General features: G+C 57.7%; 3 protein-coding genes and 1 non-coding gene across 4 annotated transcripts in view; 1 reads left to right on the plus strand and 3 right to left on the minus strand.

Annotated features, from left to right (window-relative positions):
* Positions 1–58: 58 nt before the first annotated feature.
* On the minus strand, positions 59–4639 carry FASTK (Fas activated serine/threonine kinase). The gene is given in 11 exon segments (NM_001035077.3): positions 59–269; positions 367–481; positions 556–670; positions 754–845; positions 1072–1135; positions 1138–1230; positions 1336–1549; positions 2046–2185; positions 2297–2476; positions 3176–3601; positions 4418–4639. Coding segments are annotated over 11 exon segments (1629 nt in total). The 5' UTR covers positions 4500–4639; the 3' UTR covers positions 59–161.
* Positions 1216–1300, minus strand: MIR6525 (microRNA mir-6525). The gene has a single exon (NR_107779.1). It is a non-coding gene; the product is annotated as a microRNA mir-6525 (primary transcript).
* A 248-nt stretch (positions 4640–4887) lies between the features above and the next one.
* TMUB1 (transmembrane and ubiquitin like domain containing 1) lies at positions 4888–7312 on the minus strand. The gene is made up of 3 exons (NM_001034675.1): positions 7280–7312; positions 5954–6372; positions 4888–5701 (listed from the first exon to the last, which is right to left on the minus strand). Exons 2-3 carry the CDS (start codon positions 6340–6342, stop codon positions 5350–5352), a joined length of 741 nt encoding a protein of 246 aa, NP_001029847.1. The 5' UTR covers positions 6343–6372; positions 7280–7312; the 3' UTR covers positions 4888–5349.
* A 2969-nt stretch (positions 7313–10281) lies between these two features.
* Positions 10282–27878, plus strand: part of AGAP3 (ArfGAP with GTPase domain, ankyrin repeat and PH domain 3) — a 56558-nt gene continuing 38961 nt past the window's right edge. Inside the window, 1 exon segment of the mRNA XM_024991248.2 lies at positions 10282–10854. Within this exon segment, the coding sequence (XP_024847016.1) occupies positions 10530–10854 (325 nt within the window). The 5' untranslated portion in view covers positions 10282–10529.

Raw genomic sequence — 27878 nt, forward strand, 5'->3', positions numbered from 1 at the left:
TTGTGAATGGGAAACACGTGGGGGAACCCAGCCCACCTGTCCCAGAAACAAAACGTGCGATGGGGAAGGAGAGGGACTTTAATGACAAGTCAAAGCAGAGGGAAGCAAAGTGCAAATTGTCCATCCCCACGAGGGGGCCATCCTGAGCCTGTGTGCACCCCTCACCCCCCTTCAGGTCCCCAGCGGAGGCCCAGGGCCTGGAGCTTCTGCCTCAGGTAGCTCTTGAGCTGGGGCAGGCCTCTCTGGGACTCCAGTTCTTCAAAGGGTAGCTGCGGGGCGGAGGACAGAGTTCGTCATCCCTGGGGGCTGGGGAGCTGGCCGCCAGGTCCTAGTGGGGGCGTGGTGGGGCTGGGGGCGGGGCCTCACCGGCAGGAGCTGATACCCCATCAGACCCAGGTGCCTCTCCCGCAGGGCTCGGGAGCCCAGCAGCACCCGGCCGTCCCGACAGAAGTGCCAGCGCTCCCGCAGCATCAGCACCACCCTGGAGAGGAAGGGACTGCGGCTCAGGCGCTATGCGCGGGGGGCCGGGGAAGCTCTCCCAGGCTCCCGCCTTACCTTTGGGCAGGGTCCCGGGTGGCGTGGGGACAGGACCTGGGAGGGTACGGCAGGAAGGGGTCCTGGGCTCTCACGGGCAGCACCGAGCCGCAGCTGCTGACACACAGCAGGAAGTCTGTGGGGCCGGGAGAGAAAGAGCCACTGGCTTCCGGCGGAGGCTCTGCTTCCCAGGGGCTCGCCGGCCCACCCAGAGCTCACCTGTGCTGTAGCCTGGAGGCACGGTCAGGTCCTGCCGGTATTTTTCCTCCCCCAGCAGCTGGCGCAGCCCCTCTGCTACTATGTCCTTGTGACTGAGGGAAGAGGAGCCCGGCTCAGAAGGCCCCCCAGGGCATTCTTTTTAGCTTGGTCCCACTTCCTTCGACACCCAGGCTGGGAAATGGCCTTTGCGGCTTAGCTTTCTGGTGACCCAGAGTGCAGCAGCATAGACAGCTCAGGGTCTCCCAGGCCTGTCTACCCGGGTGCTCCTTGCCAGCCAACCCCTTCCCTCCCCCTTCCCTCCCCCAGCTGCCCACCCACCTGTACTTGCAGCGGGCGCGGTCAGTGGTGAGTGGCTGGGGGAAGATGGGCACTTGCTGCCTTCGGGGAGGCGGGCGCCCCGATATCCTGGGAGCTCCAGCTCCACTGCCGTGTCTAGCAGGGAGAGGTAGCGCCGCACGATCAGGGCATGAGGGGTGCCTGTGGGGAAAGCAGAACGAGGCTTACTGGGGTGCAGACCCTCACTCCTGCTTTCCCCAGCTCCCCGGCCCTCCAGGATACAGCCAGCCCCCCAAGTCTGCGCACCACTGATGTGGTTGATGAAACCAGGGGAAAAGACAAAGTGCAGGGCTTGGAAGGGCAGGCACTGCAGCTGACACAGTGACATCAGTATGTTGACAGTTGCCAGGGGGGCCACCCCTGCTTCCCGAGCCAGGATCCTCTCAAGGCAGGGCATAAACTGCTGCTCCAGAGGCACGTAGTTCAGCCGCCCAAAGGGCAGGACCAACTTCTGTACCACCTGTGGGTCAAAGAGCAGCCCATCACCCAGGGGGAAGGTTCTCCTGTCTTCTTTACAAGCTGAACCTCAGGGAGACTTGGCCTGCAAGCTGATGACGTCAGTCACTGGAAAGGCAGGACAGTCCCTCTACAGCACAGATGCTCAATAGCATACGCACTGCTCAAGCCCCATGTGGCCAGTCTCCAGACAGGCAGACACTGCTGTGGGTTCTGGCCCTGAGGACTTGGTGGAGTGGGATCGACTAAGCTAAGGCAGTGGCTAAGCATGTTTGGACAAGTGCAGAGAACCAGGTGTACCTGGTGGGGAGTTGGACAAGCCAGTGCGGGTGTGAGCCAAGGTGGTACCCCAGGGGAGAGGCCAGAGAGCCTAGGTAGGTGGTCTGCTGCAGGAAGCAGCAGCCAATCAAGTGGACAAGGTGGGGGTGGGGGGGCTAGGCCTGCTGGGGTGTCTGAGGACCACTAGGAGAGGAGCTTGGGAAGGTGAGAGGCAATCCCACCTTGCTATTGAGCTGGGCTTCCTGAACCACCAGGAAGTGGGCAATGGCTTCCAGAAGCTGGGGCTCCCTCAACCGGTGGCGGGCCAAGTGCTGGGCCAGGAGCACCATCACGTGGGGAGTCAGTTCCTCGGGCCTGGCCTCTGTGAAGAACAGCTTATCACACTGGACCCTCAGGCCAGACCCGGGCGAGATTCCAGCAGATACTGCTTGCCTCCATCCCCGCCCCCATCTCCTGTCCCCGCCTCTGGCACCTGCCAGGCTGCGGATGAGGTGCTGCTGAGGACGCCGCTGGAAACGGGGACAACTTAGAGCTGCTTCCAACCTTTGCCCACCTCGAAGGATAGACGGCAGAGGGGGCGGTGGCTTCGGAGGGAGGCGGAACCTTCGCTCCTGCTCCAGGGCGCACATCAGGGGCCCATCTGATGGGAAGCCTGAGAGGCAGAGGGTCAAAGGAGGCAGGGAAGGAGCTGCTCTGCTCTGCTGCAATCCTGCCGTTTTAGTTAGTGAATCCTCAGTCCTTCTCATCTCTGTTTTCTGGGCTGGAAGTTCTGCTACAGAGCACGTGGAAACACCAGAGAAATGGGAACTACCACGTGAATAAAGGTATCACAACCATCTGTGGGGAAGGCCGTATAAAAAGAAGGCGGTTTAAGATCTCATCTCTTGCCAATGGTGATAAATTGCAGTGGCTCCCTAGAGCACTGTATTAGAAGAGACCTGGTGGCCCAGTGGTAAAGAATCCGCCTGGCAGTGCACAGGTTTGATCCCTGGGTCCGGAAGATCCCCTAGAGAAGGAAATGGCAACCCACTCCAGTATTCTTGCCTGGAGAATCCCACGGATGAGGACCTGGCGGGCTATGGTTCATGGGATTGCAGAAGAGCCAGACGTGACTTAGCGACTAAACAACAATAAAAAAGGGGTGGCACCCTAACCTAAGCTGCGACTCATGCTGCTTGACTCGTGATGGCTGTCATGGATACTGCAGAGCAGCAGCAAGTGTGGCATCACTCAGCAAGTGTGCCGTTCCTGGCAAAGCTTGAGGTGGGGTATGTCAATGATCTCAGGTGGGTCTGCTACGGTTTCTCTATCCTTCCATTAACACCCACCCACCCACAGACACCGTCCTCACCCAGTAAGGCTGCAAGGTGCAGACACACGTGGATGGTGTGAATGTCAAAGGAGGGGCAGTTTCGGATGATGAGCTGACTCAAGTCCTGCAGCGTGGCCTGCTCCACAGGAGGGGGCTGCGGCAGAGACCCCAAGAGCTGGCTCAGACGACGAAGCGCCACAGGGTAGTGGTGGGCACGCACTTTGGTGGGGTTCTGCCCCAGCCAGCGCAGCAGCTCCCCAGGGCTCCTCGCCTGTTCCAGAAGCCGCTGCAACCCCTGCACAGGGCCTGCATGGGGGCCTCCTCCAGGAGGCCAGTGGTCTCCCCATTTGCTGGGTCCCAGACAGCAGGGCTGTACTGGTGGGAGCAGCAGCAAGCCAGAGAGACGAGCACTGGAGGCCTGGGCAGAGAGCAGGACTCGAAGCATGGAGTTGGGTGCTGGAGACCCTGAGGGGTGGCCCAAAAAAGGGAGTGAGGTATTCTCCAGAGGGGAGAAAGACCAACTCTCTATTCCTCACCTCGCTCCCCATTCAGAGGAGTCTGGGGTCAGAACAACCCGGACTCTCTTCACCCTTGTGACTGCTCTGGTCCTCTTCCCCAACCCGCCCCTCTCTGACTCCTTCCAACCTTTGCGAGAGCAATCGGAATCCTTCAGAGTTCTCACGGAGTAATTTTTATAGAGCAATTCCACATGCATCATCTCCTCCGATCCTCCTCTGACACGCCCGTGAGAAGGCAGGCAGAGGCTGGTACTATCTCGATTTCACAGGTGGAGAGACCAAGGCCCAGGGAGGCGAGGGGGTTAAGGCAAGCCCCGAGGTCCCGAATCTGGTTAGTGGTCGCGCCCAGCCTGGAGCCCAGCTCGCCCCACAGATACGCTCCCCGCTACCCCCGACCACCTCCCCCTCCCGCAGGAGGCGGCGGCGGTACCGGAGGGTGGAGCGCGGGCTCCGCGGTCCTGGGTTCCATGCTGGGCGCTCCCACTTACCAGCTGCGTGACCTTGGACAAGTGGCTTCAGTCTCCCTGCCCAAGCCTTCTCGCCTGTGAAACGAGAACGCAGGGCCCACCTCGAAGGGCGCCCGTGGAGCCCGCGAGCGCGGCCTGCGCTACGGCGCGGAGTCGGCGGTGTCAGGGGGGCCCCCACACACACACCCCCACCCGCGGCCCGGGGGGAATGCCAGGAGACCGTGGTCGTGGTCGCCAACACCAACTCCCGCCGCCCTTCCCCGCGGCCCGCCCCGCAGCTGCGGCGCCACCCCTACATGACTCCCCAGGCCCCGCGCAGGTCGCTCCCTCAGTCGGTCTCGGGGCCCGGGAGCCGGGCTCCCCCCGTGGCCTCCTCATCAGGGGGCCACTGAGTCCTCCATCTTCCCGGCAGCCCCCGAACCGCGCGGCCCGGACGCCAATCGCCGCGCCAAGTAAGTCCTCCGGAGCAAAGACGTGGCTCCCGGCAGGCCCCGCGCGCCAGGGCGCCGCGTGCCCCGCCCCTTTCTTCCGGGAAGCTGCGCGCGCGCGGCGCCGGGCCGGGGCGGGGCCAAAGGGCTGGGGCGGGGCCGGGGCGGGGCCAAAGGGCTGGTGGCTGAGATTGGGGTGCAGAGGGGAGTCGGCAGCGGTTGGCCTGGGCGGGTAGGGCAGGGCGAAGCGTCTGGCCCACCCCTTTTCTCCCAGTAGGGGAGAGCGCCCCGCAGCCCCCCTCCCCCGCGACCCACACACGCAGACACTAGGCCAAGAGTGAAAACTTCACAGTTATTTAATCTGCACGTGTTCCAGAAAGCTCCCTCCACCCATCCCGACTCCCCTTCTCCAGCCCTTCCCAGTCCTCGGGTCCCCAAACCAGCCAAGGAGCGATCCGGGACTAAGAGGTGCCCAGGTCCTCAGCCTGAGCCCTAAGGGCCCAGGGGCGTGGCCCGGCTCTGTCCAGGGCCAAGGCAGCGACAGCAGCTGTCTGACCCGGGGTAGCCCACTGTCAGTGGGCGCTGAGGGCCAGCTGCCCGGGGAGGTGGCCCAGAGCCATGAAGGTCACAGGGAGGGGCCTCCGCCGATCCCCGGAGTGCTCTGCCTCGCAGCGCTGGGCTCCAGGGTAGCGGGAAGAGGCAGGTCGGAGAGGCGGGCCTGGGCAGACAGCAGCTCCCACCTTGTCGTTGCGAGCAAGATCCGGAGGGGCCGGCGGCGTGGCCAAGAGCCCGTGGAGGCACTACGGGCGGTACATGGCAAAGGCCAGGAGGCTGAGGAGCAGGGTGAAGCCGGCCAGACCCAGAGTGGCGGTGAGGGGAAAGAAGGGCCGGTACTGGATCTGGCAGTACCAGAGCAGAAGCAGCAGCAGCAGGAGAAGGGGCAGCAGCAGGCTGCCTACTTCCAGCCCGGAGGGGCCTGGCTCGGACCCCGGCGGGCAGGGCGGGAGGGGGGGACCCACCCGTGTGGACACGTGGCAGTGGAGGACACAGTTGGGAGGGAGGTGAAGGCTGCCCAGGGTCTGGGTGTCGTCTCCCAGTAGCTGCCCTTGGTAGATGAGTCGCACGTGCTGTTCCCGGCCGGGAAACTGGGTCCTGAGGAGAGAGGGACCTGGGTAATAGAGCGGGTCTCAGGCACTCCTGGCCCCTGGTCCGGAACAACTCTCCTACCCTCACCTCTGGCCTCCACGGTGTGTTGGGGGGGTGGGGGGTCATACAGTGTGTGACCAGGACCCTCAGTTTCCTCATCTATAAGAGGATCTCCCGGATCTCTGCTGGCCCTTCTAGGACTGTGATCATCCCCGTCCCACTCTTTAGCACTTCCTTCCTGTCATCCTCACGGCTTACCTTTTCAGGGAGCCAATGGTGTCGTGGGGCCAGGCTCTGGCCACCTGCTCAGAATCATTGAGGAATTTCAGTCGAAGTACCAGGGGCTCCTGGGGGGAGTCCGGAGGTGGCGGCGTTGCTGCAAGCCCCACGCTGGGTTCTGGTGGTGCTGCCTGACCTCGGTGTCTCAGGCCGGGGGTCTCAGCTCCTGGGGCCTCCCCTCTGATGCTGTCCGTGACCGCCATGGCTTCGCTGGGCTGCGTTGGTGTTGGGGTCCCTGACGGCTGGGGCAGTGGATCCGCGCCCTCGGCAGTGTGCGTTGAGACCCAGGCGAGAGCCAGCACCAGAAGGCAGGCAAGCGCCGAGAAAAGAATGGTCACCTCATCACCTACCCCTTCAATCAGGGCCATGGCACCTGCCTTGCCCGCCGCGCTACCGAGCTGGAGAGGCACAAAGAACCCATGAGCGGCTGGCTCACCCGCCAAGAGCCCTCTGAACTTCAGGGGGCCCCTGACCCTACCCCACCACAACTCTCCCACAGTCCTCATTCCGCCCAGTTATCCCAGCCCTACCCTGGGACATAACACTGCTCTGACAACTGGCCACCCCAAACTTGCCCCACATACCCCTTCCCAACACCAAATCACAAGTCCTAATTTTCTGTAACCTAAATTTCAGGTCTTTAAGCAGTTCCACAATTCACCCAAACCCTATTCCGAAGTCAGAGCTTTGACCTTCTAAGCAACCTCTCCCTTAAATTCAGCCCCCACCAAACCACCCCAAAGCTTACCTATTCTTCCCATTTAGGTCATCTCAAAGTTTATCTACTCCTTTGCCTATTTCACGGCAAAGCCTATCTATTAATACCGCTCCATCGCTAAAGTTTCTCCAAGGGGAAGAAAAAAGGTCTCTACACACTCGCACACCGACCCCTTACCATTCAGCCAACCCCCACCCGCAGCACAGGACGGCTTCCCAAGGCTTCCCCATGCCAAATGTCAAACTGCTTCCCTTTGGCAAACTGGAACCTCCGAGGGTTCCCACCCCCAACCCTAGCCCCCACCCCAACTCGGCGCCCCCTGGTCCACTTAAACCCCACCCGAGGCGTCCCGACCCCGCGCCTTCCCTGGGAAACCTCTCCAAACTCAGCCTGCTGCAAGACCCCTGATCTCTCCCGGGAACCCAAGACTTTGCCCTCCCCACCTCCATCCTCCACCACCCTTCGCATCTTCCCGCCGCCCGCCCCCACACCCCGAGTGGCTGGCGGGCGCGGGAGATCCAGGGGCGGGGCCAGTAGGGCCAGCTGCTGGGGCAGCGGGGTGGTGCGGCCAAGGCGCAGGGACTCACCGCCCGGCTCCGCCAGCTCCATAGCGGACCCTCGGGCACTTCCGGGAGGGAGGTGGCGAGGTCGCAGACACCTGGAGGCACCCCCTCCTTCCCCGCCGCCGCCGCCCGGAGCATTGTGGGTCTTGTAGTCTGGAAGGATGCGCAGTCCAGCGTTCTGCGCTGCGGACCCACGTGCGGGGTTCCCAGCCTGCGCCCAGCGCCCACAGATCGCTGAGGGGCTGGCGGCGGCGGCTTTGAGGTTGTGGTAGCCCGCAGAGGTTCGAGGCGAGGTGGGGTGGCGGGGGGCAGCAGGATCCTCTCCCTCGCCCGCGGGCAGCCAGGACGTGTATCACATCAGAAACCAACGTCAGCTGGTTTCTGGCTAAGCCTGTCATATCACCCCCCCGCCCCACCCCCGTGTTTGGTGATGCAGTCTTTGGGGAGCGCAGGTGGACCCTATGCCGGCCTACTCTTAAGTCAGAGTGGACCCTCCACGTTGATTCTTCAGCCCAGAGCCCAGTATCCACGGGCTGTACCCCCCTGCCCCCGCCCCCAAGGCTGACTGAGGAGATGGGTCTTCAGGGTTGGCCATGGGAGGCTTCAGTTCAGTTCAGTCGCTCAGTCGTGTCCGACTCTTTGCGACCCCATGGACTGCAGCACACCAGGTCTCCCTGTCCATCACCAACTCCCGGAGTTTACCCAAACTCATGTCCATTGAGTCGGTGATGCCATCCAGCCGTCTCATCCTCTGGGGGGCTTGGGGCTGCCTTATTTACCTGGCTCCTCCTCCACTGGGCTCCTGTAAGACTGTGTGAGGAGCATGGACTTCGGAACATGGCAAAAAATTCTGACCCCTTATCCTGTGCTTATCAACTATATGACCTTGAGGGTGTTATTGAATCTATATGAACCTAAATTTCTTCATTCTTAAAACTTACCTCGGAAGACAATTGTAATGGGGGAAATTTGGTGTTTTATTAAAGAAGTGTGAAAACTGTATAGGGGATCTGTCACACAGTAGATATTTATTCACTTAGAATGCTTCCTCCCCTAAAATTTGGGCTCAGAAATTGGATCCTTAGAGTATTGCTGTACAGGCGACATTGAGCCTCGTGTGGCCTGAACCAAGTTAATTTTTATGGGTTTTCCCTCCTTCCTTTGGGCTCCTATAGCCACAAACTTTATAGGTCAGTCTTGATTAAAAGTAATGTACCCTGGTGCCCTCATAGCCTATACCTACTTATAGGAGCAAACACTCCAAATGTTGCCTTGGGACTGTCAGTTTAGACTTACAACATACAGAACTATTAATAACTTATCTCTAGTTCCTTCCCATTTATCCATTTATTGTAGAAGTATTTATTAAATGTATACCATGTGCTGGGCACTGGGTCAGACTCTGGGAATACAATGGCGAATCAGACTGTACTCCTGCTCTCATGTAGCTAATGTACTAATACAGGACACAATTAGCCCACTAGTGCTAAAACAGGTGTGTGCCAACTGCTGGGGCAACACTTTTGAAGGGCTCTTTACCTTCAGCATCTCTCCTGGGAAGTACCTACTGCAACCTCTTGCTTTCAATTTTAATTAAGCATCTAAAATATATGTTGGGTACTGCTTTTAGACTTACAGAACATCAGGCTAGGTGATCTGTCCAACCACTATATTTTTTCAGATGAAACCCAAAGAGGGTGAAAGACATTCTTCAGAACAAGCAGGTAGGTAGGACTCACACCTCTCTGGAGCTTGGGAGGCCCCAAGGTGTTGATTAGCTTGCACCAGGTTCTTTGGAAGGTTCAAGATACTTAGAAAGGTGATTAGGTTGGTACTAGGGTCGAGTGGTGTGGGTAGCTTAAATGGTGGGCAACTTTATGCTGGGAAAATACCCAGCTTGGGTATTTTGGAAGTGGAAGTGTATGTAAAAAGGAATGGTATCTGTCAACTGCGCCAGAGGACATTGGGGTAGAGTCCTGGCAGGCTAATTGGCTGGGACCTGGGTTCTGCACAAGCCACCTCTTATGGGGTTTAGGAAAAGTTGGGGGGAAGGGGGTGGCTAGTGAATCTGCATTCAGCTTTAGCAATGAGGATGCGGAAGAACTAGGACATTGAAGGGGACTTCCCGGCCCCAGGAGTGGACAGGAACACAGGATGGACAAAGGAGAGAAAACAAGGAAAACTGAGGCCACCATGTGGACCCTGGTGAGTGTCTTAAATGGGGTGAGTGGGGGAAGAAGGCATAATATTTGATTCTTTTCTTCCTTCCCCTTTCCAAGGAGATCCAACAGCGTTCACTGAATCCTCCACCAGTTCGGCAGTGGGGATCTTTTAGGAGAGGCTGGAAGATAAGAGAGAGGACATTGTTGTTTCAAGTGTCATTTTCAAGGGCCCCGCAGATGAAGGTCTCAGGAAGAACTGGAAATAGAAACCAGGGACCCAGATTCCCAGCCTCGGTGTCCGCAGCCGGCAATGGAAAGTCCAGGGAGGGCCTGAGAAAGAACCCTGAGTTGGCGTGGTCTCTAGCGGTGACCTCGGGGCCCAGGGACAGGGGAGCCTGTGCCGCACGGATGGCAGGACAGTGTAGGCGAGGCGCAGTTGGGTCCGGGGCGGCGACCCTCCTCGGCCCACCAGCCGAGTTCATCAGCATCCTGGCACTGCCCGGAGAACAGACACTCCACCCAGACCAGCGCAGGGGGGCGAAAGCGACAGCTGGGCGGGCAGGGCAGCTGTCCCCTCCAAGCGAGTGGCCCTCGCAGCGGGTGTGGTGGGGGTTGGAAAGGAGGCGGAAGGGCCCAGGCTGGGTGGGAGGGGCCGGCCGCCGGGGCCGAGCGCGCGACTCGGGGGTGGAGGCTGCTTCGCCAGCCAGCTAGCGAGGGGCGGGGGCGTTGGGGCCCGCGCGCTGGAGGGGCGGGGGCGGCGGGGAGGGGGGCTCGGGCTGCGTGTGCCGGAGCCGGCGGGGGCGGTGGTGCGTGCGCATGACGCGGGGGGGAGGGCCCGGGCCGCGCGCTCCCGGTCCCGTTGTTGTTGCCGCTGGAGGCGGCTTCCAGGCAGCGGGATCGCGGCGCCGGGGAGCGCCCGGCAGCAGCGGCCCCAGCGTGCGCGGCGGCGCCTCCTGGCCTCTGCCCCCAGCCCTCGGCCCCATGCACTAGCCCCGCGCCGCCCGCTCCGTAGTCCCGGCCCCGCCAGCCCCGCGCTCCCGCCGCCGCCGCCGCCGCCGCAGCGCCGCCCCGGCCCTGGCCGGGCCCGCCTCGGGCCCCGCGGCTCCGGAGCCATGAACTTCCAGGCGGGCGGGGGACAGAGCCCGCAGCAGCAGCCGAGCCTGGCGGCGCCGGGAGGCAGCGGCGGCGGCGGCGCGGGGGGCGGCGGGCAGTTCGGCGGCGCAGGGCCGGGGGCCGGGGGCGGCGGCGGCCCCTCGCAGCAGCTGGCCGGCGGGCCCCCCCAGCAGTTCGCACTCTCCAACTCAGCGGCCATCCGGGCCGAGATCCAGCGCTTCGAGTCAGTGCATCCCAATATCTACGCCATCTACGACCTGATCGAGCGCATCGAGGACCTGGCGCTGCAGAATCAGATCCGGGAGCACGTCATCTCCATCGAGGGTGAGCGGAGCCGGGGGCTGCGGGAGCCGGGGCGCGGTGGCCTCTCCGGCCCCGCGGGCCCGTTCCGGCCACGCTTTCCCGGTCTGGGGGTCCTCGCGCGCCTGAGGTCGGGTCACGCGGTTTGTCGATCGCTGGCGCTACAGATCCGGCGGCCAGGCTTCGCCATTTCTCGGCTGGCGACACTTTGGGGCTGGGGGGCAGGTCCCGGGCCGGGGGACATGTTTTCTGATCTGCGTGCTCCAGGCTGTGAGGGTGGCGTCGCTGCGGGAACGGGTGTGCTTGGAGCCGCGGAGGTTCCGGGGCCCTGGGGCCCGGTCTGGTCGGGCATGGCCCAGGAGGGTGGGCGCGGCGGAGGGCCTCGGCGGGCCAGGAGGTGGGGCCGCTGCCGGAGAGGCGTCTCAGCTGCCGCCCCAGCCCTGCCCGCCTCGCAGCGGTGAATCGGAGCCTACCGTTAGTGGATGGCAGCGTTCCCGGGCCCGGCGCCCGCGGGCCCCGGAGGGTGGCGCTCCCCGAGGCCCTCTCTGCCGACGCACACCCCGCACGCCGCGGCGGCTGGGAGCGGGGCAGGCCTGGCGCGGGGCTGGGGCACCGGGGGCCGCGTGAGAGGCCTCGGCCGGGCCAGTGTCGCCTTCGCTGGGTCCAAAGCGCGCCGGACACCCGCCGCTGCTCTCCAGGGAGAGGCTCCAGAGGCGAACTGGGGGCTCCTGGGCGCTGACCGACCTCCAGGGACTCCGGTGCCAGGTGTCGGAAACTGGAACCGTGGGCCACTTAGTTACCCAGCGCTCCTTTCTCTAGGCTCTCAGGCCTGGACTTGGCAGCCGAGGGGCAGAGGAAGTTGGGGCACACTGCTGGCAGATGTGCCAGGACCCCTGGTGTGGTGGGGACAGGCAGCATCAGCAGGCCCCCACCTCTTAGGCGGCATGGTGACCTTTGAGCGCTGGTGGGGCAGATGGACCTGGGCCTGGGCCATCTGCTTCCTCCTCCCTCTCCTTTCCCTTTGAAGGCTGTCACCCCCCAGCAGGTGGTGGGTTCAGAAATGCCAGGAAAAGGCAGGGCCTTTTGCTGAGGACCTGGAGTTGATGGGAAGGGGCCTGTTCACTACTGTGGCCTCACAGGAGGGCCCCACTGGCATCTTTCTTTGTGTGAGGCTCTGGGGATGGGGTGTCCTTCCCCTGAACAACCCCTGTCTGCTTTTAGGGGTCCCCACGGCTGAGGAAGGAGTCGTTGGGCTTTTGGCGGGGGTAGGGGACCTCATTTAGAGCCAGAGTCCCGCTCTGTTCTTGACATGGTCCCTTCTGACTTCTTCCTGTCCCTTGCCCAGCCCTTGCTCATCCCTCTCCAGGCTGAGTTCACTGTGAACTAATTAGGTGACAGAAGAAAAAAAAAAAAAAACTCATTAGCTTGGATCTGAGTAAATGGCCTGAATCATCGGTGTGGCTGGGGACCAGGAGGTGGCATCTGTGTAAGCCAGGGGCCCCCAAAAGAGAGGAGATGACCAATTTTTCCTCTTCGGTCTGAAGAGGTGGGGCGGGGAGAGCCGCCATTCCCTGTGGCTTCCCTCTTTCCCCCCGAGGAAGTAAGTTCCATCAGTGCCCAGATGCCTCCCTCACCCTCCCCCCGACCCCACAGGCCCTTTTGGAGGGGGAAGAGGCTTGGTGGGACAGCCATGGGGTGGGAGGTGCGGAGGAAGGCAGGCCAAGCAGGGAGAGGCAGGAGTCTCAGCTGGACGCCGCCTCTAACTTCCGATTCCTTAACAGCGATCGCCCACCCCTGCTCCCCAGCTCAGGAGGTCTCTGGCCAAGCATCTTCTATGATGTGCAAGCCAGTGTTCCTGGGCCACGCTTGGGTATTCACCTCCGTCCTGAATCCAACACGACAGGCAGAATTTCCCCCTTTAGAGCCCACCCCCGTGACCAACTTCCCCACTGCGGTTTGGAAGTACCCTGCTTTCCGTCTGCCACGCCTGGAAGCTCCGTGTCACCATCTCGGATTCTGGGACCTGGTGTCTCATTGTCACCAGGCCCAGCTGCTCCTCACACATCCGTTCCCAGCTCTCCTGGTCTCTACTTCCCTGCTCTTTCTTGGCGAGGCCGCCTCCCTCTTTCCTCCGTCCCCCCCCCCCATAGCCCCCCCCTTTTTTTGGCCAACCTTTCTCCTGGAACCCATCTTGATTCTCCACCTCACCCCTGCTTTCCCACTTATGTCGCCCTAGCTTTTCCACTGTAGGCAGGCATCAAAAAGAAGAAAAAAAAGCCCAGAAAACTCCTTCTTCGATTTCTGCCCTATATCCTTCCTTTCGCCATCTGCCAAACCATATTGCTGCTGTCCTGCAAACAGCATCCCCGCCTCCCCAGCGGAGGGCGGGGTGGGGGCAGCTTCACAGGCGGGGCATTTCCCTGCTCACCCAGGGAGCCTGACCCGAGACCCTGCCAACCCCCTGCCAGAGCCCCCGCAGACCTGGGTCGAGAGGCTGTTACATAAACACATCCATCACCCGGGAGGCTGACCCTATGTTTACTAGACATGGGCCTCGTAGTGGCAAGGGATGACATTTCCCTCGTGTGGAGTAAGCCTCACTCGGTGGTGCTTTGGTGAAGGGTGTTCATCCCAACCCTGGAGGTGACCGGGGAGGTGTGGTCAGGGGTCCCTTTGGGACTGAGAAGGCTCTGTGGCACCCTGTCTTCCTGCCCTCTCTCAGCCCCTCTGAACCCTGTGGCCAGGGCAGGAAGAAGCAGAGGAACTCTGAGCTTTCCTGTGTTTCAGGACAGGATCTGGAGGGAGGGAGTTCCTTTTCCCTCCAAAGGCAAGGAAAGAGAGAACCTGTCCGCTGTTAGGCCTTACGGAATGTATGAGGGTATCATCAAGAGCCAGGATGGATGGGGAGATGGCTCACCACCTGCGGAGCCTCTGGGCCACCCTCGCCACCCTGGTGGGGGCACCGAGGCTCGGAGGAGTTGGGGACCTGATGGTGTGCCCTGTGTCCTAGAAAGAGGGCCACAGAGGATCTGGGTCCAGATGGGGACAGCCTAGGCGCACGGGACCCAGGCGTGCTGGGCCACGTGAGCCGGGAGCTGGGATGAGCTGTTGGGAAAGGCCGCCCCGGGGTTCCCGCGGGTGGCCTGGAAAGGCAGGCTTGTCCCTGAGTAGCCCTGAGCTCAGGGAGGTCTGCCCGTGTGACACCCGGCCAGGAATCAGACTGTGGTCCTGGGCAGCTATTCGTCAACTGGGTAACTTGTTCCTATGGCTCTTGGTGTTCCTGCAAGCTTTGGGGGCTTTTTTTTGAGATGTTTTAACTTATTTTAGTTTAAAAGCATGTTTTATCAATGTAATTTGTCTGCAGTGTGAAAAAAAGGGTTCGTCGCACAGTCATGTCCGACTCTTGGCGACCCCATGGACTGTTGCCCGCCAGGCTCCTCTGCCCATGGGATTCTCCAGGCCAGAATACTGGAGTGGGTGGCCATTCCCTTCTCCAGAGGATCTTCCCAGCCCAGGGATGGAGCCTGGGTCTCCTGCCTTGGAGGCAGATTCTTTACCATCTGAGCCACCTAGGGAAACCTCTATTATAAAATAAAACTTCAGGACAGTGAAGCCTCCAACTGCTGAGCCGGCGCCCAGGAGTGTGGTCCTGCTGGAGACCTGGCTTGGGGAGTGGCCCCCAGGATTGCCCCAGTCCTCAAGCTGCGAGGCCACCATGAAGAGGGAGGGAGTGAGGAGCCTGGCCTCTGCTGGGTCCAGGCCTGCCTTCCTCCAGGGGCTTTTAAGCAGTGAAATTCCTTGGTCGGGGTGACACATGGCTGTCCTGTTACCCCTCACTCACTGAGGCATTGTCTGCCTTACCTCCATGGGCTCCGGGCTTGGTAACATTCTAAAGGGACTCAGATAAAAAGAGGTTTGGGTGTTCCTAGTTCAAATCCAGGCCAAGGGGAGAAGGTGGCCCGGAACTGTGGGCAGGGTGGTCAGAGCCTCTGCAGCTGCAGGTCTCCTCAGAGCTGTAGATTTTGTCCCTTGTTGTTTCCTGTCCTGTGACCAGATCCCAGCAACAGCCCTGTGATGTGGAGAGAAGCACTGGGTCCATTCTGGAGACAGAAAAGCTCTGTCCTGAGCTGATTCCCTTCTCCTGCTCCTGGGGATAGGCATTCCCCAACCTGCTGATAATACGTGCCTGCAGGGCTTGCTGCCTCCAAGAGATCTCACTTGGTGGGTTTGGGATGGGGGCCCAGGGTGTGTAATGTCCCCTGGGCCATTGTGGTAATTAGCTGCTTTGGGGAATGCGTGCCTCGTGGGGGACCGGTTATTGAGGACTTTGCACAAAAGAGCTCTAGGAATTCTCAAAAAGAGGATATTGGTGTGGGTGCCAGGGGCCAGGGAAAGCTGCATTTGTTCCAGATACGTGTATTAGCTCCTGCGATGTGGCCCAGTTGCATCTAGCACTGCGGAGAGCAGGAGGGGAGGGCGGGGGCTGAGCCAGCACTCTGGACACTGAAGGTGAATGGATCAGCCCTTAGCAGATCCCAGAGCGGGGACTGGGAGTGGCAAGAGTAAAGCCCAAGTTTTAAGAAAAGCAGGGCGAAGATGAGAGGCTGGGAAAGGCTTGTCAAGCCCCCAAGCCTGCAGGAACTCGGTGGGGGGAGCCTGGAGATGCCCCCCCACCCCTCACTTCCAACCATTTAGTCCTTCTTCACTGCTTTCCAGCTCTCTGCCAGATTTGGAACACAGTCCATGTTCCTAAACACGCCTATGGCTGGCATGTACCATAGCTTTCTTCTACCATTTATTCATGCATTTATTTGTTTTTGGCTGCACTGAGTAACATGTGAGACCTTGGTTCCTTCACCAGGGATCTGCAGTGGAAGCTGGAGTCTTAACCACTAGACTGCCAGGGAAGTCCTTACCATTTACTTCTTTAATTCAATGTGTGTGCCGGGCACGGGGTCTGGTAGATGCTCTGTGCAGAGGGAGCAGGTGTGCAAAGGCAGCAAGGGATGGGGCTCAAGGAGCCACAGGCTGGTCTGTGTGCCTGAGCACTGAGTCTACAGGGGGAGGACCCTGGTGTAGGAGTTTTGAACGTTTAATCCTCTTATGAATTCATTTACAGCTCACCTTGTTCCAGGAGACCACTCAAGGTGGCACTTAAGCCTGCAGGAGATAGGCAGTCACTGGAGGGTTGAAGCAGGAGCTGTCTGGCAGGTGTTATCTGAAAGCAGGTTGGGGCTTCCCTGGTGCCTCCGATGGTAAAGAATCTGCCTGCAATACTGGAGACCTGGGTTTGATCCCTGGGTCGGGAAGATGCCTTGGAGAGGGAAATGGCCACCCACTCCAGTATTCTTGCCTGGAGAAGCCCTATGGACAGAGGAGCCTGGTGGGCTACAGACCAGGGGGCCGCAAAAAGAGTCAAGCACAACTGAGCGATTAACTCTTTCCCTTCTCACTCACATTTGAGAATGAACTCTCCATTTGGTGCCGGCTGGACCAGAGGGCACAGGGCCACAGGGAAACCAGGCAGGAGAAGTGGATGAATGAGCTCTTAGTGTCCATGCCATGCATTTGGCCGTGAGCCCTTCCCAGCTGCTGTCAGCGGGCCTCTGATCTCAGAACCTCAGGAACGGAGGGAAGAAGGAGACCCTAGCCTGGGGGAGCTGAGGCTGAGGGGGGCCAACCCAGGGCCCTGTGAACTGAGGGGCCTGTTCAGCATGGCCTGAACACCTACCCAGGACCCTTTGGCTTGCCCCTATTCTCTGCAGGTAACGCGATTAAACAGAGAACAGAGGTTTTCTTGAACCAATTGCATTCTTCCTGACATCTGGCCGGCTTCCACCACGTAGGCCAAGGGCGGCTAGTTTGGCTCAGGGAGCTAAGCTCTGGGATTATGGAAGCAGGAAGGAGAGGTGACCTGAATCACCTGCTTTGAGGATGTGGACCTTGGGCTATGCGGTGTCCCACCAGTGAACATTCCTCGCCTGCCTGCTGGAGATTGTCATGAGGCCTCTGCCGTCCCTTGCAGTCTTCTCGGGTATGCATATATCATCCCCATTTTGCAATGAGATTGCCTAGGACTTAGAAGAGCGTCCCTGATGGCTCAGAGGGTAAAGTGTCTGCCCGCAATGCGGGAGACCCCGGGTTCGATCCCTGGGTCCGGAAGATCCCCTGGAGAAGGAAATGGCAACCCACTCCAGTATTCTTGCCTGATGAATCCCATGGATGGAGGAGCCTGGTAGCCTACAGTCCAAGTCACATCCCCAAGACTGCCCAGGGACTCTGCCTGGTTTTCCAGTTCCAGGCCTTGGGCTCTTCCCCTCACATGGATGGACTGATTGAGCTCTGCTGGGCCAGGCTGACATGCAGTCAGCTGTGCTGGGTGCTTCTCAGGCAAACTTTTGACCTGGAGTTTCACCTTTGGAAGCTTTTAAAGTACAACTTAAGGGCGATTCAGAGCTCTTCTCTCCTGCCGTAGTTTTCTTCTGGATGTGTTGTATGCCCAGCTGAATGATGCCTTTTGGAGAGGGGCTCTCCCTTCTGGGAGCAGCGTGGATACTGCGCGTGGTAGAAAAGATGCTCAGTCAGGAAACACTCCAAAATATTTGAACATCTAAAAAATGTAAATATATGTTTAAACAGGGAAAATAACGCCTGCTTGTTAGAACACATTCCAGTGTGAAAGGAAGTAGAAACACCCTACCCCTCCCCGGGGCACCTGCTGTCTGTCTGATGGGTATTTCCGATCTGCCTCCTCTCCCGTATCTATCTACTATATCTAATTACTCCACGATCAATGATATTATTGCCATTTCATAGCAGAAGTGGGACTCTGGAAAATACTCCACTGGGAAGAAAGGAAACCAGAGCCGCAGATTCATGAAAGGCCTCTGTGTTCAAGCACCTGTCTGGCAGCTCCCCGTCGGGGAATCCGGAGACGGGGGGTCTCCTTCCTGTTCTGCAGCCGACTAGCTGCGAGAACTCAGGCCCCCAAACCTCCCTCCCCACCCTGGCCTGTCCTCCTGATCCTGGTCCTAGCCTGTGGGCCATCTCAGTCTTGGATTCCTGCTCCATGGAGGACAGATTCCATTCAGTGTGAGGTTCCGAGCTTGCCTACCTGTGCGCCACGTATGATGCACGCTGCCTGGCACAGAGTGAGTGGCCGGTACGGGCTCGTGGTGATCTGAGAGGCTGCGTGGTGCCCAGGGCAGGGCTGTGCAATCAAGCCAAGTCTGCTGGCGCCTAGATCTTTGCACACTGAGATCTTTACACGCCTGGATCTGTTTATTCCCTTTGGACAGATTCCCAGAAAGAAGAAAACGGTAGGGCCGTTGGGCTCACACGACCTTTTGGGGACTTTGGCCACACGTGCCACAGTACCCCGTAGGCAAACCCTTCCTGTTTTCTGGGGCAGAGACTGCCTGTTCCCTGCCCCTACCCCCTCCACCTGAAAAGGGAAGAGAAAGGATGAAAGGGTTCTGTGTGTATTTGATTACTAGTGAGAGTTAAGATTCAGCAGTGGTTTTTTGATCACTGTATTTTGTTGAATTTCGTTCACATCCTTTATTCGTCTTCCCCATGGTTTGTTACTCTCTTGCTTAACACGTGTTGTCGTTTAGTCGCTCAGTCGTGTTTGACTCTTTGCAAATCCGTGGACTGCAGCATGGCAGGTTTCCCTGTCCTTCACTATCTTCCAGAGCTTGCTCAAACTCATGTCCTTTGAATCGGTGATGCCATCAAGCCATCTCATCCTCTGTTGCCCCCTCTGTGTCCTCAATCTCTCCCAGCATCAGGGTCTTTTCCAGTGAGTCAGCTCTTTGCGTCAGGTGGCCAAAGTATTGGAGCTTCAGCATCAGTCCTTCCAATGAATAGTCAGGGTTGATCTCCTTTAGGATTGGCTGGTTTGATCTTGCAGTCCAAGGGACTCTCAAGAGTCTTCTCCAGCACCACAGTTCAAAAGCATCAATTCTTGGTGCTTAACCTTCTTTATGGTTCAACTCTCACATCCATACGTGACTACTGGAAAAACCAGAGCTTTGACTAGACGGACCTTTGTTGGCAAAATGATGTCTCTGCTTTTAATACGTGTGGGACAGTTTTAATCTCTGAATTCAGAGCAGGCGTACATTGCTGATTGCTGGAGGTGAGCTGCGGTCTGGGTCTCTCTGGCGGCCCTCTGACACTCCTGGGGCCCTGGGCACCAAGATGAGTGAGCCCACACCACGTGGTCCCAGAGGGACGTGCCTTTGCTGTTTTCGTGCCTGTTTATAGTGTGTATTTTCTTTCTCTTTCTTGTTTGTCAGTGCCCCTCCTTGCCACTGTTGGCGCGCCCGCCCACAGCAATTTCTCTTTTGCCTTTTAATTTGATGTTTTGATGGCTTGCGAACCTGGAGCCCAAGCTGGTAGAGTGGGATTTGAGCCCAGGCATGGCCTCTCTGAGTGTGTTTGTGTCTGTGTCTGTGTGTGCGGCGGGGTGGGAGCCTGGGAACTCTGGGGGTCCTGCTCTGCTCCTGGTGGGAGGGCCCAGCCCTTCCTCTGCGTGTGGTCTCTTCCAGGGAGGGGTTGACGCGCTTGGACTCTTTTGGTTAAACAGGCCCTAAACGAAGACCCTTTGGTGAGAAATGCTTTGAAGATTTGGTGGCTTTCAGTCCCCTCCGAAGCCCCCACTTATCTTGGTTATTGTTTCCAGACTCTTCTAGACCTTTTTACATCAGATGATGCGGTAGAATGGAGCCTGCTGCCTGGATTTGGATTCCTAACACTTAGTAGCTGTGTGATCTTGGGTGAATTCCGTAACCTTTCTGTGCCTTGGCTTCCTTGTGGCTAAAATGAGGGTAACAAGCACCCATCTCATTGCTGTGAGGATGAAGTGTATTAACACGTGCGAAGTTTTTAGACCAGCCCCGGCTGTGTTCACAGCGGCTCCAGCCTCTGCAGGGCTGGGGCGATGACTTGGTGAGGTCATCACCTGCCACTGTGGCTCCGCAGTCACCCTCCCTGAACCCAAGTGGGCAAGTGGGCAAACCTGGGGAGCAGAGTTGGGGGTAGGTTGGTCCAGCTTGGCAGACGCTGGGCAGGGGTGCTTGGTCCCATCTTGTCTAAGGTTCCAGCTGATAGACGCAGACGCTGGACCACAGCTGGTCACAAGGCACCCAGCGTTGCTTTCCTCTGACTGTTTGCCTGTCGATTAGTGTGTTTCCTCTAATTCAGCACCAATTACATATGCGAGTCACGTGTAAATTCAGATTTTCAGGTAGCCATAATGAGAAAGTAAAAAGACGGGCAAGAATGGATACACGTGTACGTACGACTGGGTCCCTTCACTGCTCACCTGAAACTGTCAGAGCATCGTTCATCGGCTGCACCCCGATACAAAATAAAAAGTTTAAAACAAAAGGGAAAAGGAAATCAACTTTAATGCTGTGTTTTATTTAACCCATTGTATCTGAAATATTATCATTTCAATGTACAATTAATATAAAAATATTTAATGAGCCATCTCACATTCTTTTTTCAACAACGTCTTCAAGCTCTCCTGTTTTACACCCTCAGCGCCTCTCCATTTAGACCGGCCACATTTCAGATGCCCAGGAGCTGCCGGTGGCTCTGGTATTGGAAGAATGGCTCTAATTTTATCCTGTCAGATAACGAAAGAATACCTCTTTGTTGGAAAAATTGAATATAGAAGTATATCCTTTTGGATTCATCTTCCTGAAGTGTTACATTCGAAAAATTTTTTTAAAGTAAAGGACATACCTTCACGTATGTCCTGCTGTTTTCATTCAGTCAGCAAGCACTCCTTCACCACGCACCTGCTCAGGCCACAGTGATGGGGGGCATACAAATCCATCTAGAAGTGTTACTGAACTCGCAGTGGCTTTTTGTTAGCGCAGATTTTCTTAAAACCTGAAAGTGTAACCAGCGTTGCGGGGGCTGGGGCACTAAACGTGTTCCCATCGAGGGAATTCTCAGATTTCGGAACCGAGACTCACAGAGTTCTGCTTAAGGTGGAAGGTGGGGAACGAGCCCAGGCCCCGCTCTTTGGCAAGATGCGGGAGGAGAGGGTGGGTGTCTGGGGAGAGAGCACGTCCAGGCCCCTCTGAGTCAGCGTCTTGGTTGCGGATGGCTCTGCCCACGAGCTCCAGCATGGCTCACGTCACTTGGGTTTGGTGGTTTAGCCCCACGTGGCTGCTGCGCTGCCCTACTTAATGTCCCCGCCCGCCCCCTCTGCATCACGGCCAGATAATCCTGAACCCAATCCTGACCTGAGTGAGGGGAGAGAGGGGGCGGGAAGGGACTCTCCCATCTGCCGCTGGGCCAGCAGCGATGGTGGGCCCGACCGGAAGTGGACGTGCCAGCCGCGAACCGGGTGAATGGCACAGTCAGGGACTGGCTGACCTCTGCATATCCGCCTCGGGCTGGATGGAATAAAGTGCTGGATTGGGAGGTGTAGGCTTTTAGGGGAGAGTGAAGTCGCTTAGTCGTGTCCGACTCCTTGTGACCTCATGGACCATAGCCTGCCAGGTTCCTCCATCCCTGGGATTTTCCAGGCAAGAATACTGGAGTGGGTTGCTGTTTCCTTCTCCAGGGGATCTTCTTGACCCGAGAGTCGAACCCGGGTCTCCCGAATTGCAGGCAGACTCTTTACCGTCTGAGCCACCAGGGAATCTGCTTAGGGGATAGGGTGCTGATTGTGTAGCCAGTGGTGCAGGCCAGAGACAGTGGAAGCCACCTACGCGGGATTCAAGGTCACTGAGGAACAGCTGGGTGGATGAGGCCCCCAGCTCTTTTCTTGTCGTGGTGGGGGCCTCCTTCCAGCTCACAGAGCAAAAGCGGGCTGGGTGATCCTGCCAGCCACGTCCCCCTCAGCCGTGACCCCCGGTAGTGGTACTGGGACAAGTCACCAGCAAAGCTGCAGTGTACCCCTCACCCCATCCTGGCGTCGCAGGCAGGAGCTGTTTTTGTAAGGCTTCTTTTTCCTTCTTGGTCTGTGTTCTGTCTTTGTGCTGAGTAACATGTATATAGAACAGCGGAGAGTTCGTAAACAGACACATACGCTCAGAAAAACACGTGGAGCAGTCAGGCCCCTCTCAGCCCGAAGCCCTGGTTGTTGAATCCCTCAGGCCACTTCCGGGCCCTGAGATTAGGGAGCCCACCCCCTCCCCTCCCCTCCCCCTCTCCTCCCTCTCCCCTCCCCCTCCCCCTCCGGCTTAGAGATGAGATGCTAGTGGAACCACCCAGGAAGGAGCATCCCGATGTATTGCAGCAATAAACACCACCTCCCTTGCACCAGCTCCCTGTTAACCTTTGTCCAGGGAGCCAGCAGGGAACATGCCGATGGGCCGGGCTGGGCAGCCTTCTGCCTTCAGGAGGCCCTTGGGTAAGCCTTCCTGAGTCCCCCTCCAGCCAGCCTAGAGAAGACAGAGGTCGTCACCCTGCAGAGCTCTCTGCTCCCAGCCTGTCATTCAGAGGGGACATGCCATCCTGAGCTGGTGCCTACAGGCACCTCACCTCCCTCCCCGGTCCCCGTCACCTGCTGGCTAGGGCCCTGGGGCTGCACTCTGCTCTGTGGGCTCCGGGGGCACTTACTGCCCTTTCCCGGTGCGAAGAGCTGGGCTGTAAAGCCGCCTATCTCCAGCTCCATCGCTCTCCTTTCTGGTGCAAGGCCTTGGTCTGTCCTCCGCCCCCCATCCCCCAAGACTCCCCTGACCTGGTCCCTGTGGGCCTGGAGCCGTGTGTGTCTCGCCCCTGCCGGTCCCGAGCTGGTATTCCACCCGACTTGCTGTCTCCCTTCTGGATGCTGAGCTGGTGGCAGGCGGGCCTCGGGCCCCCAGCCCAGCAGAGACTGGTGACCGGGGCCCTCCCTGCTCGGTTCAGAGCCCAGGAGCCCTGTGGGGCCTGGGGGTCTCTCAGGGAGCCCGGTACCACCTGTAGCAGCCCGGAGCAGCCAAGGATGGGGAGAGGGGTTGTCAGGGGCCTGAGGTGGAGCTGGGCTGGGAGGAGGCCGTCTGTAGCAGGGCCCAGCTTCTTTCTCCCAGGCCTGTCCTCCCGGCGGCCGAGTCTGGGCCGTGTGCTCTGCGCCCGGCTCCAGCCCGACCTGCACCAGCATGGCCCCCAGGTGACCCCTGGAGGAGGGTGGCAGCGGCGTGTGGAGTTCTCTGTCCTCTCCTTCCTCCTCCAGGGCTCAGAGCTCGGTCAGAGCTGCCAGGTCGTGGAGAGCTGGGTGTCTTGCTTTTCAGCACGTCGGCCAACGCAGACCTTAAACACCCCGCAGATGTGTGGGGGCGGCCGTCCTTCCACCTGGCCCTGGAGGGCGGTGGGGACAGGAAGGTGGTCACATTCTAGCCCACTTTGTGACCCTCACCCGCCACCAGCGGGCCTGAGACCAAGGGAGGGACACCAGCCAGCATCTGGGTCTCAGGTGGGTGCAGGGGGGCGGACAGGCCCTGTGTGGGTGGGTGGAGGGGCAATCTGGTTGAGTCCAGGCCGAGGGCACCGGTGACATCAATACGGAGACCCTGACCCAGGTCCAAACAGCTTAACAGTGACTCGCTGAGGGGGCAGCGTGCCCGGGAGACCCAGGAGAGAGTCCTTCCTCTGTCTGCAAGGGAAAATGCGTTCTGGAGGATGAGGGGACTGGGCCGTCCAGGTCTGGGAGCTGTGTGTGTAGTGGTGGGGTACGGGAGGGGCAGGAGGGGGAGGCCCTTCTGGATTCTGAACCAGGTGCCCTGGACACTGTCACTGCCTTTCCTTCTGGTGAAAAAGTGAAAGTTGTGAGTTGCTCAGGCAAGAAGACTGGAGTGGGCTGCCATTCCCTTCTCCAGGGGGTCTTCCCGACCCAGGGATCCAACCCAGATCTCCTGCATGGCTGGCAGATTCTTTACTGTCTGGGTCGGGGAAGCCCTTCCAGTGAGTGAAAGTCGCTCAGTCGTGTCTGATTCTTTGTGACTCCTATAGTCCATGGAATTCTCCAGGCCAGAATACTGGAGTGGATAGCCTTTGCCTTCTCCAGGGGATCTTCCCAACCCAGGGATCAAACCCAGGTCTCCCGCATTGCAGGCAGATTCTTTACGATCTGAGCCCTTCCAGGGTGCCCCCTAAACTTGATCAAGGGTACAGTTGATTTCTGCAGCAAGTGGGCTATAGGTCCCAGAGCAGCTCAGCCAGGAGTGGGCTGTGTGGGGGGGTCCCTCTGCTTCTGAGCAGGAACGGTTAGGTACCAAAGATAAATCATATTTCTCAGAGTGCACCACGTGCCAGGGAGGCGGGTGGGAGGGGGAGCCCCGCGGTGTGCCTGGCTGCCGTGAGAGGCGCTGGGAGACACTGTTTTACCGGAGTCGTGATCGTATTAGGAAAATCGCTGGCGTCGTGTGTTTTTAAACTATTCACAAGTGCCACCCCACACTCTAGCACTTTGTTTGTGCGGCAGACGTCGTAAGAATGACAGCTTTTGCTCTGGTGCCGGGGAGCGGCAGGTTCTGGAGTAAGGGGTGGCGCATCGGATCTGTTTCCGCTGCGTGTACCCCTCCGTGCCTGCTGGTGATTCCTGAGACTGCCTTGGGGTGTTGGCGCCCCCACCTTGCAGATGAGGGACCCAAGGCCCACAGATGTGACAAAGGCAGGATCTGGACCTAGGACATCCGGTCTCACATGCCGGGCTCTGAGCCGTCACGCGCCGCTGCACCGTGGAAAAGATAAAAGCTCTGAAAAATACAGGGGGAAATCAAAAGACTATTGTCTCATCTTGGGATGAGAGGATCCTCTTAAGCCAGACAGGAAACCCGGAACTCATAGAGAGAAAGACGGACTGATTTTTTCCCCGCCCTGAGCCTTTTACTTTGGAAAATAAGCTACCTTGAGTGATTCATGGTTAACATCTATCTGTTTGCTTTCCCTCTGTCTCTCTCACACATTTTTTTTTTGGTGGAGGTGATGGTCAGTAGTTGTGGACACAATGGAGCTTTTCCCCCAAGCACTCTAGCGGGCATTTCCTATGAACAGACAGTCTTTCTACATGACTTCACACCAGGGTCATACCTAAGAAGAACAGACAGTCTTTCTACATGACTTCACACCAGGGTCATACCTAAGAAGATGAGCGAGGACTTTCAACCATCACTGGATAGCTCATCCATAACTCAATGTCCTCAGGGAACCCCCAAACGCCTTATATAACCTCTTTGTTTTCCCATGTCAGGACGGCACAGGCCCCATTGTGATGCTTTTCCCTATCACGCAGACTCTTTTTTAAAAAGTTTACTGAAGTATAGTTGATTTACAATGCTGTGTTAATTTCTACTGTACAGCAAAATGACTCAGTTAGACGCATTCTTTTTCCATTATCGTTTATTACAGAATACTGAATATAGTTCCCTGTGCTATACAGTGGGTTTCCCTGATAGCTCAGTTGGTAAAGAATCCGCCTGCAATGCAGGAGACCCCAGTTCGATCCCTGGATCGGGAAGCTCCGCTGGAGAAGGGATAGGCTACCCACTCCAGTATTCTTGGGCTTCCCTGGTGGCTCAGCTGGTAAAGAACCCACCTGCAATGCAGGAGACCTGGGTTCGATCCCTGGATTGGGAAGATCCCCTGAAGAAGGGAAAGGCTACCCACTCCAGTATTCTGGCCTAAGAGTTAGACACGACTGAGCGACTTTGACTCACTCACTAGGCTAGATTTGTTGCACTTACGAAGGCGCTCTTGGAACGGAACTTGTTCGTATGTATATAGTAAACATATATGTAGTGTTTAGTGAAAGTCGCTCAGTCGTGTCCGACTCTTTGCGACCCCATGGACTATACAGTCCATGGAATTCTCCAGGCCAGGATACTGGAGTGGGTTGCTCTTCCCTCCTCCAGGGGATCTTCCCAACCCAGGGATTGAACCCAGGTCTCCCGCGTTGCAGGCAGATTCTTTACCAGCTGAGCCACGAGGGAAGCCAGAACACTGTACTTCCTCCGTACTAGTTTGAATTTACCAAGCCCCAGATTCCCAGCCCTCCCTCCCCAGTCCCCACCCCCTTGGCAGGCCTGAGTCCGTTCTGCTTCTGTGTCACAGATATCTTTGTTTGTGTCATAGCTGAGACTCCACGTACACGTGATACCGTACGACACTTGTCTGTCTGACTCGACTTTGCTTTAGCACCACAGTCTCCAGGTCCACCCAAGTTGCTGCCCGTGGGGTCACTGCGTTCTTTTTTGTGGCTGCCGAGTGTCCCATCATGAGCCCCGCATCTCTGTCTGTTCATCTTTCAGCGGGCATTCAGGTTGTTTCCATGTCTCAGTTCCGTTCAGCCGCTCAGTCGTGTCCTGCGCTTTGCGACCCCGTGGGCCCGCAGCACGCCAGGCCTCCCCGTTCATCACCGGAGCCCGCCCCGCATGTGCACTGACTGGGCTGTTGTTGACAGTGCTGCTGTGCGCACAGGGGTGCAGGCATCTGCTAGAATCAGTTTCGTCCCAGTTTCCCAGGAGTGGGATCGCTGGACCTTGTGGCAGCCCTTATTTTTGGTTTTTTGAGGAACCTTCATGCCGTTTTCCATAGCAGCTGCACCGGTGTGCATTCCCACCAGCCGTTGCCGACGGTTGGGGGGGGGGTCCTTTTCTCCACACCCTCTCCAGCCTTTATTATTATAGACATTTTAATGGTGGCCATTCTTACCTGTCCATCATGCAGACTCTTGAAGAGTCTGGGGCAGGTTTCTCATAGAAGGCCGTGCTCTGATTCAAATGCTGGGGCCAGCTGGTGTTATTTAACTTGTTCTTTTATCCCTGCTTGCTGCCCATGACCTGAAGTGAGGTCGGGGGGCTTTGGTGAGATCTAGGTTAAACCCTTTTGACAGGAATACCTCCTGTGGTGGTGTGTCAGGCTCTGTTCTTGGTGATGCTAAAGAGAAAATTACCAGACCTCCTCATCCTGAAGGCCCCTTGCCTCCTCCTTTGTAATTCACAGTCTGTGGCGTGAGACTTCCTCACCTGGGCCCTCACTCAGTGGTTTTCAGCGCATCGGTGACCTGAATCTGTCCTGTTGGGGTTGCCACGTGGTGGTTTTTCTCATCTGGACTTTCCTTCTGCAAGTCTTAGCTGGTATTCTTCTGTCAGTAATAGCCCTTGGCTGTTTTTAGTATCACTCTTGTCTTGTGGATATTTGTTGTCATTCAGATGTTATAATCAATTACAAAATTAACAGATTTAATTACATTTTTGTAGACTACAGTAAGAGAATTCGCTTGCCATGAACATATGCCAGATAAATGGTTAAGATGCTTGTTACACAAAGAATTCCTCTAATTTTTTTTTTTTTTTGGTTGCACTGGTGGGTGGTGGGATCTTAGTTCCCCAGCCAGGGATTGAACCTGGGCCTTCGGCAGTGAAAGGACAGGGCCCCGACCACCGGACCTCCAGGGAATTTCCTCCTCTAAATTGTTAAGAAAAGACTTGTAAAACCCCAAAGACAATTAGACAAAGAATAGAACCAGGTGGACAATTCAGAGAAGAGGAAATGCAAATTGTTGATGACCATAAAAAGACGCTTAGCTTCAAAGTAATCAGGGGAATGCAGATCTGAAGAGCAAGGTACTGGGTTCCCCCTTTAGAAGTGGAAACTGAGCTGATGACTTTTGATGCTGGTGAGAGTGGCAGAGTGGGCGTTCTCATGCGTTGCTGGTGGGGGACTGGTCGGTGGCGGGGTGGGGTGGGGGTTGCTGCTTCCTGTTTGGAAGGGTCATCAGGCATTATCCATGGACATGAAAAATTCATATTTTTCTTTGAACTCAACTCTTCTACTTTGGGGCATGTAACCTGTGAAAAGAACATACATAGTTGTTCTTTTACAGGTGTTGGTTACAGCCTTGATTGTAGACATTAAAAAAGAAAAAAAAAGGAAGCAACCTGAAGGTCCTCAGTAGGGGGAATGGCTGGATGACAGATGGAACATACATACCATGAAATATTGTGATGCTTTAAGCGTGAGTGAGGCCCATGCCCATGGGCCGGGGATGGTTGCCAGCCCATTCCATGAGCAGCTGCTCCAGCTGCCCAGGCTGGGCGTTGTGG

This window comes from Bos taurus, chromosome 4 (assembly GCF_002263795.3).
Source record: "Bos taurus isolate L1 Dominette 01449 registration number 42190680 breed Hereford chromosome 4, ARS-UCD2.0, whole genome shotgun sequence".
NCBI classification, from domain to species: Eukaryota; Metazoa; Chordata; class Mammalia; order Artiodactyla; family Bovidae; genus Bos; species Bos taurus.

Bases quoted from the DNA above. Each gene is read 5' to 3' on its own strand.
- TMUB1 (NM_001034675.1), bottom strand. From the start codon at position 6,342: ATGGCCCTGATTGAAGGGGTAGGTGATGAGGTGACCATTCTTTTCTCG. The intron at 5,702-5,953 runs GTAAGCCGTGAG...CTCTCTCCTCAG, and splicing joins ACCATTGGCTCCCTGAAAAG to GACCCAGTTTCCCGGCCGGG.